Source organism: Galleria mellonella, unplaced genomic scaffold (genome assembly GCF_026898425.1).
Source record: "Galleria mellonella isolate WM207_F2 unplaced genomic scaffold, CSIRO_AGI_GalMel_v1 utg64, whole genome shotgun sequence".
Taxonomy (NCBI): Eukaryota; Metazoa; Arthropoda; class Insecta; order Lepidoptera; family Pyralidae; genus Galleria; species Galleria mellonella.
Window position 1 is genome coordinate 4549293 of NW_026442133.1, and position 16964 is coordinate 4566256.

A 16964-nucleotide genomic window follows, 5' to 3' on the forward strand; every position below is an offset into this window, starting at 1 on the left:
ATTATGATCTCTATACTTTTCGGGGTTCCTTTGTTCGAAGGTCGATGATAAATTCTTCTTTTAAAGAAAAAATTAATGAGAATTTAACTAAACATAATTATGTTTAGTTACATAATATAATCCATAACGATAATATGGGAAAGTGATTTTGTTGCCCGTTACCAAACTATATCGGTGTCATTTATTTATTTTAATAATAATGTATTAATTATAATTGCCAATATAATAGACTCCTATTTATAGTTGAACTAGCTGACTTGGCGGTTGTTTTCCTAAAAAAAACTATACTATTTCTCAAGTTGGAGCAAACAATACACATTTATAAAATTTCATCATATTCGTAATCAGATGAGCGATGTCGGAGACTAGCATGAACGAAAATCGTGTCACAGGATTTTTATATATTAAGATTTTAAAAATTAAGAAGAAAAATGATTGAAATTGAAAAGAATTAAGACTTTTTTAAATACGAATAAATTAATTTATAATTTTATCGTATTTTGCTCATGTTAATTTTCTCGTGATATAACACTGATATTACATTTCTGTATTTTTAAGTATTACATACAGAAAGTTCATAAAATTTATTTGCGATAGAAAATATGTAGCTTGTAGAAGATTAGTATTACCATTTTGAAAAGTAGTCACATTCATTTTAAATTTACGTACGGAATCCTCCGTTGATTGAAGATGTTTCATATTTGATACAGTGTATTGTCTTTTTATATTAAGAATCATATTCGAATATAGGGGAATGAAAATAAAGCAAGTAAATGTTTGGTAACGTGTAATTTTGGGAAATAGCTATTCGATACGTATCAAAACATTTCGTGAACAAAAGACGGTTATATTGTAAGAAATTACTATGTATTATGTATATTGTTTCAATGGATAACTATTTCTTCTCTTTTTATTGATAGAAGATTGACTAAGCATGGATAATTTTATTTTACTTTAATATATTTATTATTTAATATTGTGTTTTACACATACAATATATAATAATAAGTTCAATTTATTTTGCATGTTCTTTAATTTACTGTTGAAAAAATCAAGATTTATAAAATTAATTTTCCAAACAAACGGCAATAGGAAATTAATACTTTTGACTACCTATTTGCGATTATGATTGTGAATAAGTATAATATATTTATTTATAATTTATTTTTTTGGTACAAAAATCTTTCAATGATGTTTTATTTTTGTCTTCTCTAGCTGCAGGCTTCATCTAACTTGGCGTTCCGAATATAATCTTTATCGTCATGTATACCAATTAATAACTTTCTCATTGCGTTCTAAAGTTTACAAACGCACACACATATGTTAATTACTTACAACATGAACATAAAAACTGCATACACGTGAGTGTAGCATGGAGTGTGGGGGCAGAAAGCCACACCCACGTCGACGCCTGCTCATTTTAAATTGTAATTACAATTTATTATTGTGTCTCTGTGCCGCCTTCATCGCCCCGACGCCATTTTATCGATCACTACATTTATATTTGAACATCTACGTACTATTGAAACCTTAGAGAGTAAGTGTCTTTATCTGCGGGAACAGCATTTTCAATATTGATTACAGAAAAACGTCTCATACAATAGATACCGCCCATTAAGTTGCTTCTGCTCTTTACAGTTATCTACAATTGAATATTGTCTTTCTACTACGTTTTTACATTATTTTCTTATCTATTTTAATCTACACAACACATTAAGTACTTTTAAATCAGTGGTGAGATAGTTTATTCATAGGTAGGTATAGATATCCACCACTGATATGTCACGCGGCTAATCTTTCTTCAGTAAGGTACTTTCGAGAGGTGGTTTTTATGATGACAATGGTGGAAAGTCAATGAACTTCTAATTTGATATTCTTGCATTGTATCTCACTTACAGGTACTTTTATTTCTAGTCGTGCAAAAGGTAATAGAATGTTTGCATTCTAGAGAACATTTTTATTTTGGATTTTTTTATGCAACTTAGAATGGCAAAAGTTGATGGCCCACCTGATGGAAAGTGGTAACCGTCGCCTATAGACATGAGCAGTACCATGGTCATACCAGAGTATACTGTTTCACCCACGATATCCCCCATGGATATCATGGGTGTTGCCATTCTTTTATAATACGAAAATTATATGTATTGATACCTGTAATGATAGTATGTAAGTTAATCATCATCTCTCTTTGATTTTGTTTTCTATTCTTTTTATTCTTTCTTATGATCTTTCAGAAAAAAAAATACTCTTTGTAAATATATCATATAAGATATTAAATGCCTATAAAATTTAATTAATAAAACGTAATTAATAATGTGTTTATATTACCACACTATACAACTTTCAATAATATCGTAATCCTTTAATTATAATTTTTGAGAATAGAAAGGTTGTTTTGATGTGCAGTCCAAGGTATTCATAGCATTTGCCGCCATTACATTTAATTTTTCGGAATTCGACGAGGCTCTGTATCTAATTAGAGAGTAGATAATTAAAAGAACGTGCCGCCTTTTATGTATGATTAGTTTCACATTAATAACATATTTATTTAAAATTACTTACTCGTATACATTAGTAAAAAAATTATAATAAAATTTATAACGTTGAAGCTATTTGTTTATAAAATTGCAAATTGATGCTCTAAAACGTTTTTTTTTTATACAACTTAGAATGGAAAACAAGCTGACGGCCCACCTGATGGAAAGTGGTAACCGTCTCCTATAGACATGAGCAGTACCATGGACATAACAGAGTATACTGTTTCGCCCATGATACCCCCCATGCGTTGCCATTCCTGAGGACTCCGGTGTTATTCCTCTGTACCCAGTAAATTCACGCTATATTCCACCTTTCAAACCGAAACACAGCCATGCAAACACAACTGTTTCACGGTTGAAACACGAATGGGACAGAGGTACCCAAGCAATCGACTTTTGTATAAAGTCTCCCTCTGGTAAAACGTAGATTTACAAGCATTAAATCAAAGTATATTACAACAAATTCGATATCAATAAAACCAGACTCTAAATTCAGTTACATTACAATGTGTTTGCATGGCTGTTTCGGTTTGAAGGGTGGGATAAGGTCGTGAATTTACTTCTGTAACACCCGAGTCCACAGAAATGGCAACGTATATTGGGCGAAACATTATACTCTGTTATGTCTATGGTACTGCTCATGTCTATAGGCAATGGTTACCACTTACCATCATGTGGCGCGTCAGTTTTTGTTTGCCATTCTAAATCGCATAAAAAATATTAATGATAAACTCCTTATTATATAAATTCCTTTTACTAGACAATTATCTGTAAGTAATGTGTCGACTTAGAGTAAAATTTTGGTTCCTATTCGAGCATAAATTAATATCTAAATACTTTTGTGTATTTGAATCGGTTTTGATTTTGTATAATAATAGATAATGAAGTAATTAATTTATGCGGTGTCACTTGCACAAACCTGTTACCTTCGGTTCCTGTGGGAAATTCGAGAGTTTGCTAAGATAACAGTTTTTAAATAATTAATCAGAAATATAGAAAAATTGTTCATTGTTTTCGAAAATTTTCAATGTTACCACATTTCAGTAAGTTTCAGTGTAAATGCTCTTAAGGCGATATGATGTAACAAAAAAACAATTTTCACATTTATAATACTAGTAAATCTATATCTCAAACTAACATCTTCATAATGAACATCAATAGTAAAATGGCAACAATAAAATAAGGACTATATTTTTTAGCGATAAATATTTATGTACTAATAATCAATATAATAAAATATATACAAACAAATATATAAGAGCTTCGTGTTTTGATCTCGATGTATCTTATCCCGTAGTTAAATCCAATTGGATTTATGAGCAACAAGACTCTGGGGCTTAAAAGCGAAGTAAGTTGTAGACGCCTTCTTGATGCGAATTTGTGCGGCTGCTGTCACAGTTCATTACCACCGACGATATTCCGTTTAATAGTTCCCCTTCAACTTCGAACAATGTTTATAGAATTCTATTATAGACTGCCTCGGTACACGGTTTGATACACTGCTTCGCTATCTTATTGTGGCGCGTTCTATCTCAGCGCTATATAAACATTTGTACTATGTCTGTTCGTATTGGTCTAAGTGTTTTTATGAATATATGTACGTAGGCATTTAAAAAAAAATACTAATGTCTTTCTATCAGTCTTGTATAACACAAAGTATAGGCTCTGTTTAGTTTGGGGCTAGAAAATGCTGTCTGATGTCTCCAGGATTATTTATTTCATCATCATCTTCATATCAGCCTTTAACTGCCCAGTGCTGAACATAAGCCTCCCCCTTTGGGGGGTTTGCCAGTAGTTGCCACGCTTGGCAGGCGGGTTGGCAATCGCAGTTAGACTTAAGAGATGTACTGAGGAACGCTGCTGCCCATCCCTCGCTCTCTCTAGTCGATTCTTACAGTACCTACGGGAAAGAATTTTTATGAACAACAATATTATTATTATGTGTTATATATATAAAATCACAACCTGGAATGAGTGGAGATACCTACTGTTAGGAAGCATTATCTACATCATATGCAGCTTCTTCTTATTTAGCTTATTAGTGTACTGAGTTTTTGTTTTAATCTTAAAAAATACCAGGAACCAGGCTTATTTTGTTACTTATATGTATAATGTGAATTCCTCTTAAAAGTCTGTTAACTGTTGCTACTATTGAAATATTTCAAATTTAGATGTACTTAATGCAAATAACCAAGATGGCACTTTAAGTAAAAAGGGTTAAGATGTTTTTACAACAGAGTGTCAGACTTTTGTTCGTAATCGCCTTTCTCTTCCATTAATTGTTACGAATAAAAGCACTGTGAACCATTGTTTTATAAGGGGCTCACTACAAGTAAGTACCCGTTGTAATAATACTGAAGGATTTGAAGTTGTTAAACAAACACCACAAAAATATGGGTTCTATAGTAGTATATATATGTTTTTTGAGTTAGGTATTTAGTATGGTGAGGGTCTAAGTATACAAACTGATGGTCGAATTTAAAATATATATTAACTTTCAAAATCCACGGGCGTAAAATTGCGGTCTAATATACAATATGATAATTATTTATTAGTTGTATTTTACGGCTTCACCCGCGTGGATCCTTATATAAAATATTCTATGTTTTAAGTTAGAATTTAACTTATGCAATTCCAAATTTCAATCAGATCAGTTTAGTAGTTTTTGCGTGAAAAAGTAACAACACATCCTCATCATATAAACTTTCGCATTTATAATAAGTAGTAGTTGAATTACTCATATACACATACATATCCTCTATGCCTGTCTTCCATTGGGATAGACAGAAATAATGGAATGTCAAATGCTTCGATTCAAACAGACCTCTTTCGTTTCCCCCACATTCATCATTCTTCAATCTATTCATATGCGTTCCCTGGTTACATGTACTTTTAATTTAGCCCTTCTTCAGCACGTCGCTTATTTGGTCAACATATCAGTGAAATTGGTAATGTTGTATGATTTTTAGACGGTTTGAACTTAATTACAATTACCATTCTTAATTACACTTTTACTATGTAATAAAAATCATTTTCAATTTGTAACTGTGCAGTGACTTTGATGGATATTGCTCTATATGTGCAGCAGTCAATAGATAGTTGCTCAGTGATGCGGTGCGTTTACTACATTTTTGTTGTAAAATTGTGATAATATATACATGTTAATGTTACAGTGTGTTAATTTTTGTAATTGATTTTCTATGTAATTGTTTATCTATGTAATGTATCGTTTGACAAATTATTGAAAAGCGACGCTCCATAGTCATAGTAGTATCATACACTAGAAAAGGGGAATTATCATTTAATCTACAAAATAAACATGTAAATTATTTTTTATTTAACACATATCATTAAAGTGTATGGTTGTAAAGCAAGATACGCTTTTCTTTTTACCGTCGTACTGTTTACCGGTATTAGAGATTGCACGGTACGTTATGCGACATTAGAACCGAAATAGTCATATACAGTGCTTTCCTGTAACGAGTGTTACATAGGCTGTGGAATGAGTTATCTGTCGACGTGTTCCCAATAAATTGTCTTTCTTTATTATGTATAAAAAAAGGTATCATATACATAATAGAAATTTTTGAAATTGTTTAGTCAGCTATTTGATTTTGTGACGAATTGTAACGAATTTCATTAAAACAATTTCATTAATTAAATACGTATACTATGTTTGCAGTACACACCCTTTCAGGTTAATCATATAGCAATAAATGTAGAGTACGGGCAATAAAATAAAGCCCGTTACACACCCCGGCGTGCGTGCGAGGCGAGACAATAAACAAGGCCATACATCACCTGAGAACATAGCTCAAAGTTATTTAATTATCGTAAGGAAAAACTAATCCGTGGCACGGCGGGCGAAAATTACGCTCTGTCCTCGCGACAGTCGACAGGTGCGTATGTTCACGTATTCTTGCGTACGTGATTCACAGTATGTTCCATTTTGTTTTTAATTTAATTATGTTAAATAATTTTATGTTATTGATAATTTTATTGTGCTTTAAATAATATGTATATTTAAAAATTACTTTATTAATAAAATAAATTATGTATGTTTTGAAGTTACTATCATAACGTTAACATAATAACGTATACAGTTACTTTTTATAAAAATAATATTTTGATCATATTTATAAAAAGATCTGCTTCGAAGTGAAGTCAACTATAATATTGTTAATATATTTTTTATTTTTATTATGAGTGTTTTTTATACACTTTTAAGTTGTCAGATTCATTGTAATTTTATATTATATGACTCTTTTTATATTATTCATTCTTAATAAGGAATAATATTCTAAAAATAAATAAATGAAATATGTAAACATATTATAAATTAATTTGTATATACATAACAGCAACCTGTACATTGTGTCATTCTTCAATAGAGTCTACGGGCGGCACGGAGCTGTCGCTCGCGACAATATTTATGCGCGCAATATTAAGTCGGCACCAGTATCACCCATACAATGTTAACGAACATACCACATATGTATTTATATATTTACACTAATTAATATACTTGCCACTTGTAAAGAAGACCGATGCCTATCGCCCTCATGCTCTCGGACAAGTCGCTAACGGTTTCGGTAATGTTTGACATTTGAAGAAGTTATTAAAGTAATTATTTTAATCAGACGCAGGTGTTGATAATCGGGAATCTATTAAGTTTCATGATAAACAGTGCTTTTATATTAAGTACGAACCCGTCTTTTATAGGTAACTTGAGTAAGGTCAGAGATTAAAGATCGCTATTTCCCCATTCTAATATAAATTATATTAATTTGTTGTATCTTTATCATTTAATTTATCCAAAACTCTTTTTCTCCCATATGTCAAAAGTAAATAAAGAATGTAAAGATATTCGGGGACAGATGCACAAGTGATACAGAGATAAGATTTTGTGCCTTGTCTTTCACTGACATGACTTTCACTGTATCCTAAAAATAGAATTTTAACCCGAACCATAATTTTTTTTCAATTAATTCTAATATATGTTTTCATGTAACAATGAAGTTAGCCTAAAAATGATTGTCACAGGAGGTATTCTCATCTTTATAAATACTTATATTATTTAGATTAGAAATTTAGATTACAACTAGAAATCAGAGAAAATAATAAAATAGTCTAAGACACAGAAATATATTTTTTTAATTAATAATAGACGACGGTAGTCTCCTTTTTGGCCTTTTGGCCATAACCCGAATTGGAATATATTTATTGACAAATAAAGAGATTGTAGACATTGTTTTTTTATTTAAAACCGAAATTTAAAGGAAGAATAAATCAGCTATTACTTAGACATTTTCGTAGTATCTTCTGGATAATAGACTCGTCGGATGCCATACATGTCAGAAGCATTTGCGTGTTAGGTATGGACACAGTTTATATTTAGTCATCATACGAGTATTTTGGGCGTCATTCTAACACAATGTAGTACCTAGTTTAATTTTCTGCCCTCTCTGCAGAATAATGTTAAAATGATATACAAAAAAAAAATGCAAAAAATAGTTAATTTATCATAATAAAACTAATATGGAAATACAACACAGGTGTAACCCTTATAGAATGCCAAAATGAATTTTAAAAATTGATTCAGAATTTATTATTAATGAAATACCGGCAAATCCATGATTTCCTTATTCCTTCTTTTTATGTTATCAAAAACAATGCATCATGCACATAAAAAGATTGAAATAAATAAAAATAAGTGTTTGATATAGTTATAGGGAATATCCGTTGATTTGTTAATTAGATATGCTTATAGAACCTATAGGTACATATACATCTGTATATATAGGTAATAATATAAAAAGGTTTGGTTTTTAAGGGTTTAAGCCAGTTTCAACATTAATTTTAAATGTAAACCAACCATAGAAGTCTATCAGAAATGTATTTGAGAAGTATACGACATGTAAGGGTCAATGATTGCATGATGTCCGAAATCAGAAAGGGACGTCACCGCGCCAGTGAACGGACGCCCTTAGGGCAAATATAAAATCATTCATATGGACAAAATAAAATTGCATCCCAAATAACTCGGTGCTCATCGGCCGAAAATCTATTAGCAATAAATATGAAGTTTTCCGATTTCACAGGATTTAAAATGGCGATCGAGCGCAAGGGAAATCCAATATAAAACTGGGGAGTTCTTATGATCTTTCTGTTTTACGACATTGTAGTTTTATTGCTTTTGACGATTAATTGTTTGGCGTTATTAGAAGTTAGATAAAAACAACTGTCAGAATACAAATTTTGATTCAAATTGAGTATCCTCATTTTACAACCCATTAACGCCACACCGTTGACTACAGTTCTCTATTCATAAAGGGAGAATGATAATAATAAATTACGATATTATTTCTCAAGTTTCCTTATTCTATATATTGTGTTATTCTATGTCATCTTAATGACCTCCTATATTAATTGGACAAAGAATACAGGGTATCCTATATCCTTACCAATGTTATAAATGTGAAAGAAAGTACATTTGTTACTTTACAGCACTTTAACAGCTTACCATCAATTAAACAGTATGAAATTTGGTACACATGTACTATATGGGGTTGAATAGGATATAGGCTAATCTTTATTCCAGTTAGTAAACACATTAACCAGCCAATGAACATCTGGGAGCACCCAAACTCGAGTCAATTTAGAGAAGTTCGTTTCTTAAATTGGGCCGACAGAGAATCGAACCTGGACCTCATTGCGCAAAGCAGTGTGCTGACTGCTGCACCAATGAGTTCGTACATACATAGTACGTACATAGTGTATATATTTATTAATATTATAGTAATATTATATATTTTATAGCAATATTTATATTGGTTTTAATTTTAACTTCTGATAATATCGTGCATATAACTCGTAAAGCTATGATCGATGCCTTTATGTGACACCAGAGGGCGCTAACCTCTTATAATTATTATGATAAAAATTTTGTCCAAAAGTTGTATGCATGTTCATATAATTCTGTTTCACTTGTATTGTGTCGCTAAGAAGTTGAGCTCTTCCAACTGAACAGCCTGTATTACAGTTTGAAGAGAGGCATTGATAGAGAAATTACAAGATACGGAGGCATAACACCTCAGTCTTTAATTATGGCGACAAATAAGGGTGCTATGAGCATCACAGTCTATTTGGGATGTCCATGATTCTATTCATGTTTATAAACGACGGATACAATTTTCCATCAGGTAAGCCGTCAGCTTGTTAGTCACTTGTTCATAAAAGAATATGATTTCGTAGTATCGTATTATTTATAGTAAAAGTCTAAACAAATAGCATTGATCTGGTTGCTTTGTATACGTTTAGTGGCAGTACTAGCTGCCTGAATTTCATCATTGTACATCCTATTATAAGCTAAAGTTCCGTACCAACTATCTGTATGAGTGACGGTCTTTCACCATGCATTTCTGTAGAAACTCTTAACCCCGCATAACCAAAATATGAAACCAACTCTAAGCAGTATTTCGGAAAAGATACGACATTCGAACCTTTAAGAAATAGCATATTCTTTCCATAAGAAGCCAACAACATACCTGCAATTTCCTGACGTTGCAGGTACCTACGAGTATGTGAGGCCGTAATCACTTACTATTAGGTGAGATGCATGTTCGTTTACCCCCTATGTTTATAGAAAAACATTTTTTGGGCTACAAATATCTTTATATCAGATTGTATCATCGCCGTATGACTCGGGGCTGGTAGTAATGGACCATGTTTAGATTTCATACATAATCACTGGCAACATGTATTCGTTAAAGACTTTAACAGAATTTTAAACGAACACATCTTATTTGATCGAATCACCGGAACATGAGACAGTTTATCAATCCGTTACACTACCGAATTTGTCAATTTGATCTAAGAATATAAATTTATTAGGATTATTTTGGGTTGCAGGGATTCTATCATATTTAGTTAAACAGAAACACAAAATGATAATTTTCACTTTTAATCTCGATATTTTCATCTACGATACAAGGCACACACACAATTTTAAGTAAATTAATAGTAATTATAATCGAAATAATAAATAATAATACTTGCTTTCAAGATTGCGAACTATAATAAAATCATAATAAATATAGATACAACGAGAAGCCTCGGCTGACAAACGTAATTATATCTACTAAAGACAATGCTGAGTTTGATGGTCACTGGGATTAAGTATACTTTGTAGGTCAAATGCCCACTTATCAGTATTGCCAAAAGATATTGCAAAGAAAAAATGTAAATGATACAAAAAGTACCACATTCACGCTTTTTACACAATCACACATGTTCAGCTAAACATTTATATTAACAACTAAATTTATTCATTACGTCACATTACCCATTAAATAATGTGAATTTGATTGTATAAAGCGAACGTTACGATCGGCGCTAGACTATTACGCTCTTCATTCGTTACATGACCTCAATTGACTTTTGTATCGTTCAACAATAATATGCTTACACATTTGCTATAAATTCCAAGATATTTATGGCTAAAACAATGTGTGTGTCTGTGTTACTTGCAATATTTTAATAGCCAAGCGCCAATATTACGCCAAATACAATTTCTAAATCTTACGTTAACTATTTTAGACATTCAAAGTCGTTCCGTAAACTAAGCATCAATATAAATAACACTATTTTATACTTTATTATTATGTATATGTTTAAAACTAATCCACTTATCGCAAGGACACTACCCATACACATCGATTCTGCGTTATGGATATGAAGTACGCATTTATAATTATTTACACAGCATCTACGTAATGAAATTTAAAGAAAACACTTAGTTTACATTGTACATTGCAAAACTGTTTATCTGTGTTCAGTCAATAAAATTTAATTGTAAAAATGTATAATTTTGAAACCACTAACTTAACTATCGTACATTCTTATTCTTTATGAGATACACTAGTTCCTACCATTAGTTATATCTACTCATTGCACTAATTTGAATAAATTACATGACAGTGAAAATCACCGCAGTATAATTAAACGATTTATATATACAATTACTTGAACAGTGAAATAAGTGTACCTACTTATTTGCAGTTTAACCGACACTATGAAAACATTTCGTGATACCAGTACAATTCGTTTGCACTATCTTGGATTTTGGAAAACATCTCAAAAAGTGAGTCTTTTATCAATTCCAATAAATTCTCTATTAAAATTTGTTTAAAAAGATGCTGATATGTGTGTAGGTACAAAATATGAATTATCAAGGAACGCTAATAACATTATACATTTACAAAAAGTAAACAATATCGATGCTTAATACATAAATATGGCATTTAATGATAAGATTTAAAGGTACTTTCATAAAATATTAAAATGTTGACATATTAAATAACGCGAATCGCCGATATAACCGTACTGACTTAATTAATAATTATAGGAATATTTACAAATTTCACTATGGAAGAAGAGTCAATGAGACTTCGCCATACGCCACGAAATCTACGTACTTCGATATATTGTTAACAATATTTACAAATTAATCTCAATAAGGGAAATACAATTTCATTGAGATCCGTAACGCCAAAAAATAGATTAAACAAGAGTGAACAATTTACATGAACGAGAATGTGAGCACTTCTCTTTAGAAATCTGCAAGAATTCGAGATTTCCAATTTTCGATCCGCATCGAATCTTTGGGTTTCATTTTTCCCTAAACTCAGGTTTCACGCTGATTATAGGTTTTCTCATTTCGTCGACTTCTTTATCATATTCTTGGCTTTCGGGGAAGTCGTTTGCCCCGTTGTTTGGTAGCTAAGTAGCAGAGCTGAAGAGCACCGAGTTCTTGTAATAGCCGGCGCGTTCGGACAAGGGACTTTTGACGTCTCGTTCCATCGCTTGCTGACGCGACTTGCGTTCCATCTCCAATTCCTGCGCTAATGACTCTGTTGACAAAGAAAATATCTAAAATTAGTATTTTCATTGAAAAATGAAATAATCATGGTGACAGTACGTCATTTTATCTAGACTGTAATAATCGTTAGCATTATAAATCTAAAGTAGTTCATTGCAGGATATTTCCAATGGTGCATCAGTCACTACGGTATTATGCTTTACGATCTCAAAGTCATTATTCTGTATTATTTCCCAAAATAACTAATAATTAAATTGTTCAAATTGACAGAGTCGAAGTACAAGTGTGCCGTCCCGGAAAATGTCATTAGTGTGTCGGGTAAAGGCAGAGGCAACTCACATCAAACGGACTTCACATCCGTATGGCACTTTCTAATTTAATATCCTATATTCCCTGTCGGTAAAAACGTACCACTCGCAATATAGCGCGAGTTTATTAAATTGCTTCGAGAAGGGTTGTTATACTCCGACTTACATCATTGTAATACGAAATAATTAAAATAAGGCATCATATGAGAACATTGATTGCTAAATTGTATTTGTAACTAAGTAATTATAATTCAATTACGGTTTGCAACATGTGCAATTTTAAAATGATTAAGAAGATGTATTTTTTATTTGTTGGTAAACTGCTTTGAAACAATATTTACAAATTAAGATAACAATGTTGCATATAAAAATCAGAATACATTTCAAGCACAGAAGAATCTCTAATAAGATTTTAAGAAAATTGACAAAGTTCGTGAAGGGGCAAGAGTAGGTGAGGTAAGGCAATTGTCTCCCAAAACGTCGACGTTTTACGAAATATGCTTATTCAATTTCATGCAACGCTTGCCTCCTCCTGCAATTTACGAGATATAAAAGATATAAACGGAATCGCGTTTTTTTGCTTACTTTGATGGAACATTTTCTCAACGGAGAATTCAATTTCTTTTCTCGACATTCATTTATAATTTATGCTGTGTGAGTGTTCAAATTTATGTCATTTTCTCAAATAAATCAATTAAAATTTTAATATAATTAATGAAAATGTAATCCTCAATAATGTAAGTCAACTGTTTAAAGTCACTATTTAAAATAAAAACAATCAGATAAAAAACCCAATTATAATCCGATTTGTTTCAGTTGAGACTTGCTGCAGGGCATCACACTCACAAGTGTCGCCGTTGAGGGTTGTCCCGAAACAGAAACCTATTATCCCGGGCGAGATTATACGCCTAGGGCGTCACAATTAAATATTATACACTTAAAAGCTTCGGCCTTTGCCGTTTCACTTCAGTGCCACCCCTAAATGTCCCATTAGGTCTGTTTGAATACGTAATATTTTTGCATTTGCCGCTTCTAAAACAGAATTGCCGGTTCCTTTGAGAGCCATAATCTATTTGTTCTTTGAAATAACTATAATGGTCGGGCGCTTGGCTTAATAAAAAAAATTACATTTATTTTCGTTTTATCTTCTTTTCTATATTTAAATACTCAATTACAATGATGTCAAAAGCGAAGTTATTAGAATCCATTTTAAATTCAGAAGTATCTTGTTGATATCTTGTAATAATAATGATTGCTTTCACTGAGATCTCAGAGCTGGAATTACATAAAAACATTCGTAAAAACAATTTCTATTTCATTACAAACGAATGGGTTAGCAGCAGTGACAAAAAAAGGACACTACGATGTGGACGTGAGTCGATTTATTTGAGACGAAACAAAACTAAAACCACGTCTACTAAAATATCTATTACAAGTTGTGCTGCATTGACAAGGAAACAGTTGTTTTTAACCGATTTCGAAAACAAGAAACTTATCAATTTGTCTATATTTTTGTATATATGTGTCGCAATACCTTCGCCAAAAAACTATAAATTGATTATTTAAATAAAAACTAGTTTATCCTCGTGTTAATCTTACTAATATTGTTAAGATTAAAAATAGTGTAGGTCAAAAATAACTTTACCTTCAATTATTACTTGCATATGAGCAATAAGTTATTTCATTAATAATAAGTTATTAATTAAACAATATGTTATTACTTGAAATAAAACTTTTAATATGGCTTTAGTCAGCAAGTTTTATTTATTTAACTGGACGTATACTTTTTATTGCACAATTGAATTAATTGTTGCTACGTTTTATAACAATGTTCTTATAACGTTGATAACGTAATATAAGTTGAACGATTTATATATTTTTTATCAATATAGATAAACAAAATATAAGTAATTTACAAGTTAATGCTACTTTTTTAAAATAAAAAAAGACCAAATCAAAAGTAGTGATCGATTAATTTGTAGAGAAACGAATCGATTTTCTTATCAAACAGAGGCCAAGCAAGAAATTACTATTCTCTGATACTAGGTTATTTTTAGATCAAATTGTTTCTCTCACTATAAAAACTTATTGTGACTAGAGAAAGGCATAATGACATTTTCTTGCTAGATAACAATTTTCCTTCGATAAAAACTTATAATTTTGATACTCAATACCTCTGTTGGAATAATAGAAAGTACTGCTCATTATTTTTTAACGATTTTTGACGCAATCGACACCTCTTTGGTTGTTAACGCGAAATTAATTACTGCCATTAAAAGTGTACCCACAGAAAAAAAAATGGGATAATTAATTCTTCGAATGGGAATTTGAGAAGGTTGTGTATTGGGGTGGTTTTATATACCGTTTTACTAAGGCTTTTGAACTAAAATATAATATTACCTATAGCGAAATAAGATTTGTATTATGTGCAATTTATTTGCATTTGACAAGAGTAAATCGCCTATATAATTGTAGCATAAATTAATTAAAAAATTGAATAAGTTTCTTTGTAATACTTACTTATTAAACTCGAGTACTTTTTCAATTGATTGTAGCAATATTATTTTGTAGTTTAATTATTAAAATTAAATTTCAGTTTTTTTTTATAATTATGATTTATAACAAGCATCCTAAGCTACAAATACCTATATTAAGCTCCAAATGCTTAATATAGGTATTTGTAGCTTAGTATGCTAACCTATAGCTTACATTAAATTTATATAAATAATAATAAACTAGTAATAGTATCATACATATCATTACTAATAATGAGCAATAAACATTTTAACCCATTACTCACTGAGTTATTATAAAATAAATATGAAAACTGCTAAATGGCTACTAGCTTATCTATAAATAATATAAAAAATCGTCTGCATCTGTCTATTTCATCACTTATTTTGTTTAAACCATGTATCTAACGGCTATAATTTTTTTTTAAGAAATGTTTAAATATGTAATTCATATCCATGTGAAAATAAGACATGGTATTTATAATTAACTTGCGATTTGGTTCAGTTTCGCACGAGTAGATAGAATTTTCGAAAATATTATACAGCCAGTGAATGTAGTTTTCTATAGGTGTAAGAATTTTCAAAATCGGTTGAATAGTTTTGAATTTTTCTATTACAAACAAACAACCAAATCTTTATAATATTGGTATAGACTAGTATAGACTCCTTTATTCATAAGAACGTCAAATCTCTCATAAACCTATTTTAACTACTGAATTTTTAATTTGAAAGAAAGCAATAAAACTTCAATAACCAAAATAGGTATTTAGGAGGTTTAAATTTTTATGAATAAGGGGCAATTATAAAATAAAATAAATAATTAATATTTACACAACACAAATAATTGCATCGTTTTAAATAATAATTTTGTTTTTAGTATAATAAATATTTACTTCTACAAATATTCTCCAGCTTGTTTTGATGGCATTCTAAAATGGAAGATCGTAATGGGAACTATGGCAGGTAAGGTGAGGCGAAACCTCCGATTTTCTGACAATAGAACTCGAACAAACGTATTGTGGTTGGGATAAGGTGCTACTGTTGCGACTCTATTCAACCGTGTCCGATCTTACAGATGGGATTGATTTTCTATTATAGAAATTCTTTTGACGTTTTTTTTTAACAATCAATTTGTTCGTGACTTGGATATATTTAGTTCCAATGGCTAAGGTTAAGTAAAATTGAGACAATTATAATTAAAACATGACATTTTGTTAGATTTAAGATCTATTAACACAATGTACATACACATCTTTGGTAAAAGAGAACATTAAGTACTTAAGTGTTACATAATTAGTCCATATTATTATTTATAACTTCTCATATTGTAATTAAGTAAGTTTTTGTAAAAATTGTATTCAAGAAATACCAGTATAATTTTTTTTTCAAACTGAATAACATCAGGTGTACCCTAAAATAGCGTATTAAAGATATAAATTGAAACAAAAAAATATGTACGTTTCAAATTTAATATTTACTTAATTATATGCATGTATCTATTAATAGTATAAAAAATTACTTTATGAGTAAAAATGCTACAGACTATCTATGTGTACAATGGTGCACTGTATTACTTCAATATAAACAAAAAAAAGTTAATATCGTCAAAGGTTTCAAGCGCACCTGTGCGGTACAATTTTATTTCCATTCATTTTACAAGCTCACCTAAAAAGTATCTTGGAGAAGTTTCCTCTTTATTAATTTTTCAACTTTATATTACTTATGT

At 30.7% G+C, this 16964-nt stretch overlaps 1 protein-coding gene across 4 annotated transcripts in view; it reads right to left on the bottom strand.

Moving 5' to 3' along the window:
* Nucleotides 1-10484: 10484 nt before the first annotated feature.
* Nucleotides 10485-16964, bottom strand: part of LOC113512384 (dachshund homolog 2) — a 185213-nt gene continuing 178733 nt past the window's right edge. For all 4 annotated transcript variants that reach the window (XM_026896263.3, XM_052900122.1, XM_026896257.3 and 1 more), the window contains one exon: nt 10485-12448. In XM_026896263.3, coding sequence (XP_026752064.2) covers nt 12318-12448 — 131 coding nt within the window. In that variant the 3' untranslated portion in view covers nt 10485-12317. The remainder of the gene's footprint in view (nt 12449-16964) is intronic.